The 20,003-nt window shown below is 35.8% G+C and overlaps 1 protein-coding gene across 2 annotated transcripts in view; it reads right to left on the reverse strand.

The window, feature by feature from the left end:
• rasgrf2b (Ras protein-specific guanine nucleotide-releasing factor 2b) overlaps positions 1 to 20,003 on the reverse strand; it is a 69,008-nt gene that overhangs the window by 44,972 nt on the left and 4,033 nt on the right. For both annotated transcript variants that reach the window (XM_058375418.1, XM_058375417.1), the window contains exons 2-3: positions 2,344 to 2,450; positions 319 to 466 (exon numbers count right to left, since the gene is read on the reverse strand). In XM_058375418.1, the coding sequence (XP_058231401.1) occupies positions 319 to 466; positions 2,344 to 2,450 (255 nt within the window). The remainder of the gene's footprint in view (positions 1 to 318; positions 467 to 2,343; positions 2,451 to 20,003) is intronic.

Raw genomic sequence — 20,003 nt, forward strand, 5'->3', positions numbered from 1 at the left:
TCACGAAGTCATTGATTATTTTCCTATAACAGCATTCACCATTGGGTTTTATTGAGCCTTCACTGATATCGGTTTTACAACCTTCACCAGGAGACACATTAAACTGAACAGAGGAATCACGTGGAGAAAATAATGAATTGAACAAAGGAATAAATGAAGAAATGAATATCGTTCTTGCAAAGTCCCACTAAAAATATTATGTATATTATATCCTTTACTCCTCCTCATTTAATGCCCACACAACAGTTTATCATGTATTAACTGATAAATTAATCAATACTACTAAGAGTATTAATAATTATTATTAAGCGTCACTACCTCTGCTTTAAGTCTCTCAATCTCTGTGTCCTGGTCCTCCAGCTGAGTGCGGAGCTGATTGGCTGCCACCTTCTCCGTCTCCACAATCTGTACCAGGTGGATGTATTTCTGCATGAGCACTTCACGCTCGATGATAATGTCCGAATAGCTGGGAGGCCAAGAAAGAGAGTGCTACTCAGTATTAATCACTTAGATGAGCCACTATTAAAATTACCCAGCTGAAGTCTCTTAAAGAAGTCTCTTAAAAAAAATGGGATTCTGAAAATGGGGTCTTCTTTAAGGGATTTCAGACCCTTTTTGTCTCCAGTCACCCATTCTCTGAAAATAACATTCAAGATGCCTTTAATGATCAACTCCAGGAAATTTCATTTAAAACCAAAATAATAATAATAATAAAAAAAAAACATTTTAAAATGCTATTATGGTATTATTAAACTTGACCGTTAGAAAAGCAATGTTCCATACTAGCATATTTTTAAACAATTTTTGAAGGTTGGCTTTAAGGCACTTTAGGTTGTTGTAGAAGGAATAAAATTTAAAATGCAAACACTGACACTGACCACATTTTTGTTATCAAATTCAGACAATTTTCTCGCAAAAACATTTCTTACAATGTGACGAGTAATAATCTTCAAAGACAGTTATAATCGTACAGTTCAAATCTGGCTAGCAGAAGTGTCCGGCAGTGGTGTCATCTCAGCCTCAGGGTGGAGTTTAATAAATCCCCACACAGTCATAATAAATCAATGGGCTTGTCAATCCCATAGCGGTGAGAGATCACAAAAATTAGGCCTTGTAAATATATAGTTGAAGCCACATAACAGTTACTGATTTTGAAACAGGGATTTTTACATTAATTTATTTGCTTAAAACATAAGATATTCACAAAACTGCTCCTATGTTTTCTGAATTCATTACACCTGTTCTTTATACATCTTCATTTTTTTCTTTCTTTCTTTCTTTCTTTCTTTCTTTCTTTATATATATAGTTTTTCATAGGTTTACTGTGTTTATCATTTAACATCAAATGAAATCTTCCACCAAATTGTGAAATGTAATGTTTATTTAGCCTACTTTTAATTCACACTACCCCTGACTCATTCATTCACTGGAGGCCAGCGCTATTAGTAAATAAACACACTGGTAACACTTTACAATAACAGAAAGTGAATAATCATGAACTAATACATGAATTAATACTTACTAAAGATCTAACCTTATCTACGACATATAATATTTAAATGTGAATATTGAAACAGCCTGAAATCAAGAAACTAGTCATATCTATTGCATTAGCATCATTTTTTTTTACTGTGACTTAGACCTTAAAAACACCTTAATAACTTGACAACTGTATATATTATAGTAGCTGCACTAACAGTCCAATTTCTCAGCAGAGTAAGCAGAGTACTATAAGCCCATGGGCCAAGGGTTAGTCCCAATACTTTAAGACACATCTGCTCACGAGTAACCCATTAATCCGTCTCATTCCAGCAGACCTCACTAGTGACGCAAGCCAAATCTAAATGCCACAGCCTCAGTTGTATACAAAGTGTCTGCTTGAAGAGTCAGCTGCCAAAATCTGAGTGCCTCAGTTTCCAGATGGTGTTTGTTTTTTTTAGGCATCATCATCACTCTTTGCCTCCTGTCTGTCTTTCACTTTGGGACTGATCAAATTTAAAAACAAAGTGACAAAAATATCCCCCTCTGATGCGCTAGCTACCCGAGGGGGACACCTGCAATAACAAAGTCTTCTGTATACTTAATTACTTTGGCAGGAATGCTTTCTCAAGAGTCTGAGAGAGAAAGCAACAACAGTGCTGTCAAGCTCAGTGCTGTTAATCAGGTGTTAGTTCTGGTTTCCAGTGACAATGATCATTCCCAATGCTGCATACAGTACAGTGCTTGGCTTTCTGCTCATTGATCTGTCCTGACAAAGTTCCTTCCCTGAACCTCAGTCAAAAAACACAGAGTGCTGTCGTTTTATCTACGTTATCCACTGGCACACAATTGTTTCTAGCTTACCTGGCTTGTTGGATGGACTCCACCCATTCATCACACTCTGCTTCCTCTTCAGCACGGAGCTCCAGAGGCTTCTGGCCATCATGGCCAAACACAATGAGGAAATAGTGCTGTGGATAGACACACCATCACAACACACATGCTGTTAGAGTTGGTGGAACAAAGAGATTTGTTTCTTAATAGAAGCTATTATTAGATAGATTACAAGATAAATTAAAATTGTTACAGTAAGATTCTGACGACTGATTATAAAGGCAAGTTATAGTGACCACAGTTTTCAGGGCTGTTAAATAACTCAGATGAAAAAATACTTGTTACACATCTGTCATCCATATGTAGACTTTATTCTACATCAACTGAATGGGCTCAGTTCAGCATCTTATCATTCCAGTTTAGCATTCAATCAGTTTTATTAGCATAGAAAAAAAAACAATCAAGAATTTTGCCAATTTTGCCATCATCTCCAGTGACCTCATCACACCACCTACTCAGCAATAAAGCATATGGATAACACAGTGAACTGCCGATTCAACTTGAGTATGAAGATGAAATCCATCTCATGTTCTTCTAATTTATTAAAATGATGTCTGTATTTATCCAAGTTAGCTTGTTCTTTACAAGTTAGCATCAATTCCAGTTGCATAATTCAGCAAAGTCAAATTCTAGCAAATGGTAAATATCAGTTATTCGCATGATATTTGACATTTAATTCATTCATTAGCAAACTATGAAGCAACAGTCATGCATATGACCAGCAAACATATAAAGACTGAAGCAAACAAAGAAAAATCTTCTAACAGTTTTGGATAAATATGTTTAATATGAACATATGAACTACATGACTAGTACACATGGCAGGATTAGAATCTTGTCTTGTACAGCTGCATACTATAAAGTCAAAACAGTACTATGTGTGATGAACGGCTGCTGGATATGAGCATACCGCAAACAACAGTTTTTAATAAGCACAGGAAAGTGTTTATGATCATAGCAGAAGTTCTTAGGTACAAATTTAAGTTACAAGTATCCATGTAAGACTTTTCACTGAAGCAAGGTTGAGTTTTGTGCATTAACTGTTTTTAGGAAGAGGAAATCCTTTGCGTTTCCATGTGGAACAATTTACAACAGCAGAAAATGAGTCACAAGTGTAGAAGCTCTAAGCAGAAATAGAACATCTGCTTTAGTTATATAACACGTAGCCATCTCGTATGTTCCTCCGAAACATTGTTGAATTCCATTAATGAAAATGAAGACGCCGTATGACTAAAATGAACTTGTGATCAGCATCTGCAGCAGGTTAAACATGAGTTCTGCCTAATGAGAAACACAAATGCTGTCTCACAACTTTGGAGTAAGTAGTATGTTTCAAATTGCCGTACAAAATATCACAATAGTCGACAGTACAGACTGAATTCTTGTAAGCAAAAGTTCATTCAAATTAGCCTGTGATGAATTTACAGTAAACCAGATCGACAAAAAATATATTGCTTTGAATTCAGCCTACTCCCTGAGAATAATGTGTGTGTTTGTACATATAAAAAGATAGCACTTCTGTTTTAAAGCAAATAATAAACTATTTACAATTATACTGTTACGCTGTATGAGGTCATCACATTGACTTCACTGACACCAATACAAAATGAGACGAGAACAAGGGAGTTGCAGATGCAGAGTCGAGTCTCAAGCAATCTACAAGGCAAATAAATACAGCTGCTGTGAGGCCGGTGGATGTATAATGTATAACGGAGAGAATGATGAATCAGCCAGTGTCATGCTGGCCTGAGGGTGTGAATGGTGTGAAACTATGTGCACTAAAAGCCCTCAAGGACACACTGCAGTCCACAGCTTAATTTCTGATGCTGGGGAATCAATTTTGGCAAATTAAGGACAAAATTACACATGTCTTTCACACAGTCCCCTAAATGGACAAGCAAGTATATTACTCTAGTACAGCAGAACACCTCTGACTTCCTGTTCAATATAGAATACAGTTTAAATGATCTGTTCTTAAAGCTATAAATGGACTAGCAGCTTTCTGTCTAGCTGCATAAGCTCCACAATCGTGTCTAAGATAATCAAACCCAGGAATTTCTGTTCCAAGAACAAAAGAAGTAATGAAGGTGTTTTTGTGTTGTTTACTGCCAAACTTTGGATCTCCCTCCCACAAGACATACGGCATGAATCTTCACTTAGCGATGCTTACGTTTTTCCATTTTAATTGGTATTAAAGTTTTTTCAGCATTTAGCGACTTATTGAAGTCTCCATCAAAAACATATCCTCATGCTAGTTCACTAGATCAGGGACTAAGAGAAACGTAAAGGAGAATTTTGTGAAAACCGTTCTTGTATGTTATTAGCATCAATGAAAGACTATGAAACAAAGAAAATGAGCCAACACGCAGCCATGAATTAGAATAATCATAACTAGTCATTCAATTATGATAAAAAGAAACATCACTTTATAAACAGACCAGCTGTGCTTAGCCATAAGCTGTAAGCAAATGCAAGAAGATTTAGTAGAGGTCACACTTAAGAAAGAAGAGATGTTCAAAGAATAAAAGTTTAAAGGTAGGATTTTCTTCCGATGATGAAAGCTGGCTTATAATTGGTTCTGTTTGACATGGCATCTTCTTTTGGCACTGCACATCACTGTAGATCTATCATGATGTATCTGGTTTAAAATAGCAGTTTCCATGTATGATGTGCTCACTGTCCATGATCATCACATCCTCCTTTCATATATCACACTATTTTCTTTTCATCTCACACAATTCACACCTACTTCACCTTTTCTGTCTTTTTGTCTCCAGATTCTGACCTTTTCGGGTGCTGTTACATTGATATTTAGTGTCGTAGCAGTGAGTAACTTCCATTTCTTCCTTGCTGTCTTTGCTTGTTTAGTAGTCATTCTTGGTTTCTAGTCCTCTCTGCACTTTACCTTTTATGGAATAATGTGGGCGTTAATACATGCAAATGAGCTGTGACCAACAAACACACACACACACACACACACACAGACACACACACACACACACAAGTATAAAGAAAACCATTGTATCTTGAACTTGAGAGGAAAATTGTAGTTCTATTTGTCTTAAGCAACTGAGAAATGAGGCCAATGTCACTACCTGTCACTGTATCACTTTAAACTAAGCTACAATTCTTCGGAAATTTTCAGTGACCTTCGCTGTAATGCAGTCATCCCAAGCTATGTTCGGCTGAAACAGAAGTATCCAGTGGAATCATTACCTTTTTAGTCACGGTGTCTTTTTTCTCTGTCGCAGTCACAATCCTTTTGTATTATTCAGATCAATTCAGATTATAGAAAAGCAAAATCTTTTCCACAAGTGCACAACTTCTGAGCAGGAAAAAAAAGCCTGCTTGTGTGATGGCAATGCTTTGATTCTTTAGACTAAAATATACTCTGCACTGTAGGAAACAGGTCAGGGCTAGTGTTTTTCCATGAGCCCAGATTACACATGCGCTTGTGTGGGATTACATATCCATGTTATCTAACGATACAGAGAAACAGCAGTATCAAGAACCTGGTGCATCATCAGAAACAAGAGAAATTTTCCAAAGAGTAATTTAAAATTACTTCCAAAGAGTGACAGTATGTAAACGCAGCGGTATTGTGGTATTTAAACTGACAAGTGATTTAGATCTTGAATGATACCTTAAAGTATGAAAACAAGCTGTGACCTATTGTATGTTTATATAGCACTACTACCATGTAAGGATAACACAGATAGGGAAATACAGTATGCAGGCATTTGCTAGTTTATACTTCACACTTGTTTACAAGAATTTGTGCGTCTGAAGATGACCTTACGTTCAGGGGATCATTGGTATAGTGTCCTGCAGTAGAGACCTGAATAAGAGATCTTACATAACCATCAACAGATCTATTTGAAATCTCTAAAGCTGGATGGTTCTTGAATCCTGGTCGCTCCACTTCTGCCGGACCGTGTCAGATGCCTGGAAACAACCAGAACGAATCTGACTGAGAATGTTTGACGGTTGTGACAGCAATCAGGGGGAAAAAACAGGCTTCAGGAACTCCATCTCCCAGAATCCTCTGCTAGCAAACCTGCTCAAGTACACATAATTCATTCATCATCTGACCAGATTAAATACCTTTCAGATTGGTATATTCATTGATCATTTTTATGGCTTTACATGGCTTTACAATTTTTTAAACATTCTGCTGTCACACATTGTAAACATGAACCCACTAATGATAAAACCAGTGTCAAAATTTTCAGACAACACTCATCTAAAAGCCACCAGTAGGAACTCCTAGGACCTACAACAGGTACAAATAGTGCCAATGGCATAAAATAAACAAATCAATTTGCCTAACAATTTGCATTGTTACCTCAAAATGACTTTTAAGAATGATTCTTTTAATGCGACCTGTGTCACAAAAACTCACTGAAGAGGATGCAAATGCAGGTAAAAGATCAGACGAACAGTCCAAACACGTGTTTCATCTGTTCCAGCAAACAGAAAAACAAAGGCAACAGCAAAGTAACAAAGTCAGTTAGAAACAAAGTCAGAAACAATGAACTGAGGAATTAATACAATAAACAAAAGCCTCTGTATTGCCAGAAATAGAGCGGAAACTGAGCAAATACTTCACAGTGTGTTGAATGAATTAAAGTTATTTTAAAATCTGAGTGTGTGTGAGGCTGACTAAACACAGGGGTAACATGGTGACTGTAAGTGGGGATGTGTGTGTTGTGGGGACTGTAGTCCAGGGAAGCCAGGCTTATAGGTTGGAAATTGTTTGTGGCTGATTGTGACAACCAGATTTTCTACACAAACCCAGATCTCAATGATTTGATGATCATGTCTACCTCTTTACTGTATAATTTTACAAGTATATCATACTGTATATCTCATACAGTGTGAAAAGCAATCATCTTAAAAGACTGTTGTGATCATAAAACGGGTTTGTTTGAGGTTTTCAGTTGACATTTCTCAGTCTTTTGGGCTCCTGTGAGTGGTTTTGATCTGGTTTCTCATACTTATGCCCATTGGGGTTTCCCTTTGTGCCGAACTGTGCTTGATCATTTCATTTCTATCTGCCTGACATTCTGAACTGTTTTCCTTGACTTATTTGTTTAATGAATCCCATTAGCCATATGAACCTGTTTACATCTCTGCCATCCCACTCAAGTCTGACACCAGCCAGTAAAATGTTTCAGCAATGTTAAGAGCTTTGTGATCTGCTGAAGATGTTCACTAACAATATACTTTAAACATGATTCTTGAATCCAGGTTTGTGGATCCACTACACGAGTAGTTTCAATCATTTCCTACTTTAAGTGCTGTCTGGGCTGAGGCTATGTAGAAGCGTTGCACTATAACAATATACATTATACTAATTGCTTCACAACTGCTAGACTTCCTTAGCAACAGGATGCTTTCAAGGCCAGAGAAGGATGTGCTGGCTGCATAGAAAGCATTCCACACTGCTGTTTAAGTGCAGTTTAAATGCAGCAGTACGTTTAACTGTCAAAACAAGTCTCATTCCCATTAGACATCAGACCTTAATACAGCATAATGTGTTCAATTATTCTGCAACGCCTTGTAAGCCTCAAGTGCATAAAACAGGATATGACTCATTTGATTAGGCTCTTGGGTATGTATTTACCCAAAAAAAGGACAAACATGATTCAAAATGTAACTTTAATGGCTGTCTGATTCACTGTACCTATGTCAATGTGTAGTTAATGACGACTACATGACGAGAGCGTAGTATGGATGCTAACAGGTGTCCAATATGCAAACTGGTGTCAAGTTTCAGTTTCAGTTCAGTGGAACAAAAGAGCTCTCGATTTCATTCTTGTCATAACGATACAGCTGTGTGACAAGCTGCACAATTTACATAAACCCAAAGCTTAATATTAACGCTGCCTTCAAGTGCTATCAGAAACACTAGTTCCCCACTAGGAACTTGCAGATGAACCAACCCTCCAACTGGGAAACCCAAAGATAATTTTTATACCTGGGAGGAGTCCTACATGGCAGAAAAGAGAACAAGAGCAAAAGGTTTTCAGCTAACTGATATCACTTGTTATCACATTTGATGCATGTTGTAAATGTTAACAATGTGGAAATAGGTAGTGTTGAATCTATAATAAACTCAGATGTTGGGCTAATTTATGAGTTGCTCAGGAGCTCCTGGTTACACAACTCCAACTGTCTGTATATGAGGATATATATTATATATATATATATATATATATAGATAGATAGATAGATAGATAGATAGATAGATAGATAGATAGATAGATAGATAGATATATTAGAAAGGATGTTATTCATAATCACACTCTCTGGTGTTTAGGGTTATTCACACTCTCCATGTCACCCAAATGAGGAAGAGTTCCCATTTGAATCTGGTTCCTCTCAAGCTTTCTACCTCTTACTGTACCATATAAGGCAGATTTTTCCTTGCCACAGTCGCCTTAGGCTTGCTTATCAGGGATTAATACAAATAAATTTAAATATAAGTCTAATATTTATCTTGAATTTTTTGTACTATATTCCTTATATTCTGTAAAGCTGCTTTGAGACAAGGTCAATTGTTAAAAACGTTATACAAATAAAATTGAATTGAAAATAATGTATTTCACCAAAAATCCAATATCGTTAACAAGCAAGCTAACTGAGTTATATGTTCTTGTGTCAAAACAGAAGTAAAAGACAAAATGAACCTGACGTCACCCACGTTTTATGTCCTTACTGAACAGCAAAGCAAGTGAACATGACATACTTTTAATTACCAATTAGGATTATTCGGATATCAAGGCAGCAAAAATCCAAAGTATATTAACAACTTTTAACGGACTTAAAATACACACTGAAAGAAATAATGATCATCTTAGCAAGTGAAAATATCTTGAGTGCAGTCAGATTTATGGTGTATTTCCTATTATATGATTACCATAAACAAAGTATAAGATTATTAATACATTTATGTCAAGCTTGCAGTTTGGTAGCCAATTTCTTTCTGTTGGCAAGAATTTATTTTAAAGTAAGGAACAAAATGATCTGCCAATAAAACAAGAAAATATAAAGCTTAAAATGAGTCAAAATGTCTGAAAATGGGTTTAGTAATCCTATATTTACTTTACTGTAGTCTTATATACACTAGATACATACATCTGCATATATTTTTTTTTTCCACAGGATATTTCTACTTGGTCAGATGTCCATTTTTGCAGTGGGTTATTTGTGCTGCATTGTAAAACACGCTGAAGCCAATCTAAATGTCTGTTTCCACTGTGGACTCACTGGTTTGCATAACCAAAGCTGCTCTTTCTTTGTTAGCAACATGAATCCTCCCTTCACTGACTTTCTGGCCTATTTTATTCAAAACAGAATCACTCAAAGAGCTTCTAGTCATAAAGGGTAACACACATGCACAGAGATATACTGTAGTATATTGACATTTGATGCAAACGATCTTTGAAGCAACTAACTTTCATGAGGAAAAAAAACTGAAAATAAATAATTAAACGTGCTTTACATGAGTGTCTTAAGAATACACAATGAAAGTTACACAATGAAGCAATCATACATTTTTATAAGCTTGATGAAGGACTTTGCTTCTTTTTCCTCTACACAGCAGTAGCTTTGTCCAGATTTTTACATCATCTTCGGGTTTTTTTGAACTACAGAAACACCAGGCATTACTGCTCCAGGCATTATTATTATTTTGCACAAAATTTTTTTTTTTTAAATTGACTTTATAATTCTCATTTTGCTCTACATTATAATCCATACCATGGCAAAATTCATTCTCAGCATTAATCTATCAACTTTAGTGCTACAGTAGTAATGTAAGATATTGACAAAATATTGATTCAAATTTTGCTAAAAGGCATTTAGCGATCTTTAAGAGTTTTGTGTATTTCACTTAATATTTTTACCTTTAAATTGTCTAGTATATTTGAATTTACAGAATGTTTGGCAGAAATAATGATATAAACTAAACATAACACCCAATTATTTTAATAAGTGGAGAAATTAATTTAACAACAATTAGATACGCAGAAACCTTTTTCTTATTTTTTAATAATATTATTACATTTTAAAACATAAAAGGGAAAATTAATAACACACACCCAAAGCATATTTAAATTAAATAAATGAATTAAACATAACATTTCTAATTGCTGCCTGTATCTAAAAACTCGGTGTTTCTCTGCTCTACAAATATGAGACTGCATACATGTAAAACTCTGTTTGTCATCTATGCATCCATGGGGGAAAAACAAAGCTTTAATTCCAGAAGAGACAGATGGTTGCTGATCTGAAATAAATAAGCAGTTAATATAGCATTTGGCACAACTGATTCATAATAAAAAATATATATATTCAAGCCAAGACAGAACACAGAATGTGTGAGTCTGCTGTTGCCACTATGGTCATGAATCAACGGTTCTTTGGGACTGTTTCGCTGCTAGTGCTCCAGAAGCTCTTGTGATTTTTCAGGGCATTAAGAATTCTGTAGTGCCAGAGTATATTATTTACAGGATATATTCTGAATGTTGCAAATAATAAAAACTATTTTATGTGGGTCAGCTGCACTGAATATGTTCATGATTCAGAATATGTCTTTGCATGCATTTATTTATTTATTTATTTATTTATTTATTTATTTATTTATCTCTTTATTTATTTATTTATTTATTCATTCATTCATTCATCTATTTATTTATCTCTTTATTTATTTATTTATTTAATATGATAAACACTGAATGTTCAAAACAACAAAAAAAAATATTTCAGCAGTGAATAAGAAAAGAAATCACTCACTCCACTGGATTTGTTCAAGATTCAGAATGTCATTCCATTTATTTATTTATTTATTTATTTGTTTGTTTATTTAGGATATACACTGAATGGTAAAAACAAATATGTGTAATTTCAGCTAAAAAAGAGAAAATAAATCATTCACTGCTTTGGATTTGTCAGGGCATGTTTTATTATTGCCTGCTTATTTTCTTGGAAGGTGCCAATAATTCTGTATTCATGACAGTTTGAACATGACATCTTGAAAGACCGGTCTGTACGGGTCACTACTTGCTAACAGCGTCTTTGGTGATATAAAGCTATGATGACATGTCTGTCAGTGTGTCAGCGTGTTAGCCATTTTTAAACCTCTCTTCCAGACAAGGCGATATTTCCAATTATGCCCCAACACATGTCCAAATTTACACGACTAGCACGCAAGGTCTGGAAGATCATAGCTAGATATAAAGCAGTAATAAAGCTGAATAATCAAGTTGGTTGCTTCACCAACAACTAAATGACAACAACAAACAATTACATAAATAAAGTAACATAAGATTTTTGGAAATCTTTTAATGGATAGATTTAGTGGTGGCTAGTTGTGATGTTAGATGGGGGCTAAGATTTAATATCTATCAATATGTATACATTATATATTATCTATATTATAGACAATGCAATTATTAGTTTTTGAAGCATTATATCAGAAGGTCTCATTGATGGCATAATAAGAATGATGTGGGATAACTCTGACACACACACACACACTCAGACCAACAAGTAGCTGCTTTTCAAACACAATGAAAGATGTGCAATCATACATTTCATTGGCTTCATAGAGAGCTTTACTTCTTTTTCCTATACACAGCTTTACTTATATTTAGATGAACATCCATCATTTTTTTAGTTTTGACCAGATTCTCTGCATCAGTTACTGAAATTCAGCTCAGATCACTCCTGTTATTTACAGAAACTACAGAGAACAAATATTACTATGCGTCTCAAACATACTATTAGTATGTGTTCCTTAGTTTGCTCCACATTTTATAATCTATACTGTACCACACCTAGATGTCTTCTCAGAGTTAGTGTATTGACTTTAGTGCCTGCATGTGCTTATGCTGCAATCCACTATACTTGTAACTCGCAAATCCCTGAACTCTAACATGGAGAAATGCTACTGAGCCGTCATTCATCTCAGAACTCCAGCTTCCTTCCACATCCACCTTGCCTTGAGTTCTCTGACATGGTCACAGTCCCCGCTGTACATTTCCCACATTTTGTGTCATTTTCCACCTAATAAGTAACAGCTTTCAGATTTGTAACTCCACATAACATTAATATAAGCACAATTTTGCCTATAGAATTGTCAAAAATAATTTTTATGAGGACAGACGAACCAGAGAAATAGACCAATTTATACATTAATTAATTCATCTCTTATCTTGTCATACAGAAATCATTCATGAAAATCTACTTTTTTCTTTTCACCAAATTCAGAGACTAGCCACATAAATATGACTATTGGCATGTGCTGTTTTGTCTGTTTCCTCCAAAATAATCCACCTCAAGACATCTATTAACTGGAAATAATCATATGTAGATGCCAAAAAAAAATGAAACCCTATACTGAGACCTTCCTTTTTTTTTTTCATTAAATCACACCCTATTTATACCAGCCGTACCTTTATTTATGAATACACAAAGCTTTTTACTCTCTTCCACCATCCTAATCTGCACCAGTCAATCAGTACACCTCCCTATAGCCAATGCCTTCTGTCCCTGCTGGGTTCCACCTCACTACTACTCACACTTCCACATCTTCAGGCATATAATCAGAGTTGTAGATTTGCCAAGTCTACGCGAGAGAGAGAGAGAGAGAGAGAGAGAGAGAGAGAGAAAGTCTTGCATAATGTTTCTTAACAAATGTTCGACGTATTTTCAAACTCTGTCAGCAAATCCCATTTCCATGGTAACATGGTCTTGAGAGAGCAGACTGTGTTTAATAACACCCTTTTACTTGGCTTCTTTTTTCATTTACGTTCTCATCATTTTTCATTTAAGACCCTTTTTCCTTGTGGTTTTCTTCTCAGTCACTGCTGATACATAGGAGCACTAACATAAAGCCAGTGATCAGGAATTGATCAGGAATTGAGTTTCACGGTCCGGAAGATTTGCACCGATTTTACATACAGTACATTCTCAACACTGACACATGTAAACATTGGTGTAGTTATGTAGAACAGTGAGACACGGGAGACACAGATACAGCGCCACAGAGATTCCTTTCATTCAACATGTTATGGGCCAAACATCAATATGATATCACACTGATCCACTTGGAATTCATCATTAATACAGAACAGAAAAAAAACAGTAATAATATAGCTAAATATTAGCTATAAAATATAAATATAAATTACTCAGTCTAAAGCTGTGTCCCAAATGATGCACTATGCACTACGGTCTAGTGTGTATATTTTAGAAGGGTATCAAATGTTTTTTTACTTACCAGAAGCATTAGCTGTTACTCAGCTGATGGCAAATGACGTCAAACACCTGTCATGTGACGCTGCTAACTTTAGTAGAATACAGTAAAATTTTTTTAAATGTTGAAAAATAAATCACACAACGTGGCATGACCTGTCCAGCAGTTTTTTCGGTTAAATAAGTGAATCGTCCAGGTTCTTGAAATGTACTTCTTGTTGGTATTTTCAGTGTCAACAAACTACTTACACTATTTATACTAAAAAGTGGTATGGAATAGTTCAGAAGTATGCTTACGTTTTAGTAATGTCATATCCTCACACTGGTTTTCATACCACTCTATGTGGATCATCTTCCCTCCCCTTGCTCAGATCTCATCATAGATGGCAGCTGAATTTGTGTAATCCCACCAAAACTGAATTGCTCTTTATTCTAGGTGATTCATCCCCATGTCAGGATCCTGTGATCTCGCTGCACAAGTGTCGGATCTCACCTTTGGGCAATGTGCGAAACCTTGGGGTAACCATGGACAATCACCTTTACAAAGGTGTATCTATGTCTCCTGTCTCTGACACATTGTTAATGTGACACACTAAAGCCGGTTGCTCCTTTGCAATATTATTTGTCCATTTCTATCCACACAGGCCATTCAGGTGCTTGTTCAGTCTCTTGTTATTTCAATCCTGATAGCTCTGCCTCTCCCTCCACTTGGTTTCTGTAGATGTCCCCATCAGATTTAAAACACTGATGCTTGCCTACGAAGCCATAAACATTCCAGCACCCTTATACCTCAAAGCGCTTTCAACACCTCTTAACGCACCAAGTGCACCACCGCACCACGCTCCCTCTGATCCTCCAGCACTGCACAACCGACCCCAGCAACTCTCAGGGTGGAAGGAAGGCATGCATCAAGACTCTTCTGTGTTCTGGCAGTTACTGTAGGTGGAATGAACTTCTAATAGATGTCTAAACAGCTGAGCCAGTGTCTGTCTTCAAACATCTTGAAATTCTTCGAAAAAATTGTCTGTGTGCTTGTCTTATGTTGTCTCCGAACAGAGTATTTAGACTTAGTGGGCTTAGGTCCGGTAACTTAGCGAAAATCCAGAAATATTTGCTGATTGAGACTTCAAGCACTTCTGTAAGTCACTTTGGATAAGGCTGTCTGCATATTTGCTATTAATATAAATTTCAAAACATTTTTATTCATTTCAAAAATATGACATTGTCTTCCTTCAAGACAATTTTGTTTATTTCAAGCGTTTATTTCCATCTGCCCAAAGAATATGAAAATTTGAGCTTGAAATATGTCTAACGGTCCTACTGGGCTTTGTTATATAATAATCTCCAAATGGGAAATATTACATAAGGTTTCCTTTACTTTACTTGCTAAGATATCTTTTTTTTTGCACTGATGAAACAATCACTACAGCGCAGAACTCTACAGTCGTGGCATGAACTAGTGCTAGTGCCCCCCCCAAAAAAAGTGATGAGGTCTTAGATTATGAAATAATCTAATATCATCAATAATTAAAAGCAGATGATGTTCAATTCTCAGCAGAGATATAATGGCTACCGGTTGTTGAGCTTTTGGGTTCATTCGTGCATTCGCTCATCTTTTATGACGGATATCTTCATGCCCAAGTACAGCAATGTCTGTTACTAATCAAGACAATCGCTAAAGTAATAAACACTACAGCTATTCAGCAAGTGGACTGATTTAAAGACATGCAGTCTGAAGTGCCAGCTGTACTGCAAATTGGCAATGTGCTGGGATGAGGAAGGGAACAAGGGGCCAGATTTGACTCTGAGAATAAATGCAGCAGGGTATTAGGGTGTGTGAATTGAGAGCTATGTTTACTTGAGTGTGGCATCTGTTAGTTTTGCTAGTTTTGTTTACACACTCCATTTCAATGAGAGGTTCAAACATAGCAAATAAAGCATATGTCAGAAATGCAGCAAATCTGATTCCAACAGGAATCAGGATAGAGGACAGTGCAGGACAGTTTAACACCAAACAAATGTGGTGTAGCAGGACGAAAAAAACAATGGTTTTATTATTACACTGCATTACAAATCAACAGCCCCCTGCTAGCTCTACAGTTTTCAATAGATAACTGCATGATTTCTGCCCTGTAGTCTTAAAAACATTATCTGATTATGGTGCAAAAAAAGGAAAAAAAAGAGCATACTCATTAAAATAACAATAAAATGGACCATGGCATGAAATGTAGTGCAGATAAAAAGGTCAGATCACGGGAGGTAATTTTTCCAAACTGCATCTATCAAAACAGCATGGGTCCAAGCGTTACTGGGGATTTCCTCACCTGCCTTTTAATTACAGGAAAAATAAACTAGTCTCGATTTTATTTGATATTAAGGGAGCATAAACACTATTGTTTTAGCATTTATGGGTGAAATATTTTTTCAGTCAGTGTAAGAATTGGATGCGGTTTTGTTCCTTGTAAAAGGTTTTTGTAATAATAAAGGTTAATTGATGCCATTCAACTTTCTACAAGTTGGGAGCTAGCTTTTTAAAACCTGAATGAGGAACTTCTGCTGAACAGACACAAACCTCAGAGCTCAATTGAGAAGAAAAAAACTCATTCATTCATTTTCTGCAAGCTCCTGGTCACGGTCATGGGCACGTTTTAAACTGCATGTGCTAACATGCATGGCTTACTGTCCTGTTCTAATTTTAGTGGAACAATATGAAAAATCCAAACTCCAATACCACAGGGTTTGGTATATAACTGGTTTTCCATAAACATTGATGTTTATGTTGAGGAGGATGTGGCATAACATTGTGGTGGCATTGTAAGAAAACTGCTAGAAGAGACACATCTGGATTTTTTTTACATCATTACCTGTATGCTATAATCATTTGTTCATCTTTAAGCACTTTATCCTAGTTAAGACTACAGTGGATCCTGAGACTTTCCCTGACACACATGCACGCATGCATGCACACACACACACACACACACACACACACACACAAAACGAGGAGTTTCCTCCATGCACACATGCAAACCTTTATACAGATGTGAATCTGTTAATCAACTCTATACAAACTGTTTGTTTGTCTGCATTTCTAATTTTCCACTATATATAATCTAGGGTTAGAATATAAAATTCAAAGAGCCTAATGTTACAGTTTTTCAGCATTTCATAGTATATCTGCTGATATACAGTATAAAGGCTTCCTGAAGAAAGAAAAGGTTACACAGTAAACGTTTATTCAAACATTTATTTAAAAGAGGATGTGGCATAACAGATCCATAACAGTGGGAAAGTTAAGGATATTACTAGGATATTTGAAGATAAATTCAATAAATAATTTTCAAAAACCTTTCAAAGAAACAGGTCAACGTTTTTTGTGTGTGTGTGTGACAGTATCATCTATGCCAGAAAAGCAAGGCACTGTAACAAAATGATTTCATCCCAATGCAATGCAATGCGTGTTTATATAATGAAATAATTAAGCACTACTGTTTATCCTTCAATTATACACGTTTTGCCTGTTTCACAGTGAACCTCTGTCATGTTTTCCATTACGAGTGAGCAGGGTGTGACACAGTAAAGCCCTAACACCATTCTGTAGAATGTACTGTACCAGTGCTATGAGATTAGGATTGCCACATGACAGGACTAATCCCTCAGTAGGATTACACCAGTGTTATGGGTACTGTACATCTCACTCACTATAACTCTCCATGACATGAAGTCATGGAGCCAATACACTTTGCTATTGTTGAAGGAAAGGTACAACTGGGGTAGAAATTACAAAAAGCAAAATGACTTCCTCACTGAGGTCAACGATCCCTAACCTTAATCCACTGCTGTAGTAATTTTACACTGGGAGTGAAAAAATGTCTGCCACGATTTACGTAGGTTTCATTGTTTTACATCACAAAAACCTGCCATTTCAACAGAAGTGTATAGATTCCGTGTATCCATTGTACTTCTTCACACTTAAATGAGTGCTTAAACGACTTGTTCTGTTTTTGTTGCAGAACCATTTTGATGTTTGGAGCCGTTACTGATTTTTTTAATACCTCACAGTGCAAAGTACAGGTATCAAGCACTGTTCAGCCGGAGCACTCCGAATGCAATAACATGGTACAATGACCAGTTTCAGTATGAGACATTAATAGAAACATGCATCACACTCTAAGAGCTGTGTACTCAGACATGAAAGCTGAGAATAACAGTCATCATGTGAATGCAATGTGGATGCAACAGAATAAAAAAAAAAAAATCAAACCCCGTTGATGTGCAAATCCATAGCTGAAAGTAATGTAAACACTTGCTGGTCACTTCATTAGGAACACATGTAGAGTCAGGCAATTATCCAATAGTCAATCACGTGTCAGAATAAAGTCATGCAGATACACATCGAGAGCTTCTGGAAATTAAATGACTGTGATGGTGTCTGATCCTGGAATGTTCACATACAACAGGCTCTAGCACTTATACAGAATGGTGCAAAAACAGAAAACATTCAGGTAAGGTCAGAGGAGAATGGCCAGACTGGTTTGAGCAGACTGAAAGGCTATGGCAACTCAAAAGAAACCACTGGTGGTGAGCAGAAAGGCATCTCAGAATACACAATATGCTAAACCTTAAGGTGGATGGACATCAGACTGGAGAGATGACATTATATAAATATACAGTAGATGTGTGTGTGTGTGCCTTGCAACCAGTCTGGCCATTCTCCTTTGACCGCTCTCATTAACATGGCTTGTCCGCCTACAAAACCACTGGATAATTTTGGACTCTAGAAACAGCTGTGTGGAAATCCTAGGAGATCATCTGTTTCTAAAATCCTTAAACCATCTGCAACTAATAACTAGGGCACAGTTAAAAGTCACAGAAATCACATTTCCCCCCCCATTCTGATGTTTGATGTGAACTTCATCTTGACCTGCATCTGCATGATTACTGCCACATGATTGGCTGATTAGATAATTGCATAAATGAGCAGGGATACATGTGGACAGTGTGTGTATGTCTCTCGGTGGTTATTTTCCAACCAATTTGATTAAGATAACAATACATCAGAACTGAGGTCTATAGCCTGAAGTATTTTGAGCGTTTGTGAAAACTGATGATCAGCATGCGTTCTTCATAACAATCACACTCTATCACTTTATACCATCCCCCTCTTATCCTCTCTCTCTCCCTGGTCTAACTCATTATTTGAGCCTCTTACAGATTATGAGGCATTTAGTCCTCTCTAATACACAGCTTATTCCCTCATTTATCAAACAGATGGCTTGTCAGCTAACCTGCTTCCTTAATTAACTATGATAAGTCTACTGAGCATTAAGAACTCTACAGGTAGTGTGGACAAGAATCCGGTAACCCATAGTGCGAGTGTAGAAACAATTTTTATTCCTGGCTCTGTACTTTTTACACATGGCAATGCTGAGTATGTGCAACTGTAATGTATTTTTAACACTTCCTGATATTTTCATATTTAAAGAGGGTTATGAACCTTTCACTGGTATGACATTTACAGGGATTATATTTATTTTGTTACTTGAGGAAAAAAAAGGTGTAAATGATGCAGTACTCTATTTTAGTCAATTACTCTTTCTTCTATATTGTTCAGATACATTGGCTAGTGTTATTAAAAGTTAATATTTTGAGAAACATCATGCATTTAAAAGATACATTACATTAAACCAATTATATATATATATATATATATATATATATATATATATATATATATATATATATATATATATATATGTGTGTGTGTGTGTGTGTAGGTGTGTATACATACAGTATAATATTTGCATAGGATCCACTTCAGCAATTTAAAACTTTATTTATTTATTTATTCATTCATTCATTCATTCATTCATTTATTCATTTATTTATTTCTCTTATAGCTCAAAATGTGCCTCTATCTTTCTGAAACCTAAATTTTATTTTTAATATTTCTGTGCCTGGTCTTTTGGAAACTAGTTGGAAAATGTTTCATGGTTAACAGCGATTAATACACAGTACACTTGTGATGTTGATTGTGATTATTTGCACAAACTGAACGTAATTATGAAATGCCATAAAATGCTACTTGCACTCAATGATATGGATCAGCAATTAAAAAAATTTTTGTGCCCCTGAAAGATAAGTTCATTTTACAGAAAATGATTAAAAACCTGAATATGATAATCATTTCACACTTGCTCCTCTGGTTGCTCATAAAGTAAACAAAGCAAATATTAAAAAGAAGAAGATAGAAAAAGAAACAAAGGTTCTAAAGTACTAAGGGTCTGTGTTACATTTATTGAAAGAACTCAAAATAATAATAATAATAATAATAATAATAATAATAATAATAATAATAATAATAATAA

This window comes from Hemibagrus wyckioides, linkage group LG22, assembly GCF_019097595.1.
Source record: "Hemibagrus wyckioides isolate EC202008001 linkage group LG22, SWU_Hwy_1.0, whole genome shotgun sequence".
NCBI lineage: Eukaryota > Metazoa > Chordata > Actinopteri > Siluriformes > Bagridae > Hemibagrus > Hemibagrus wyckioides.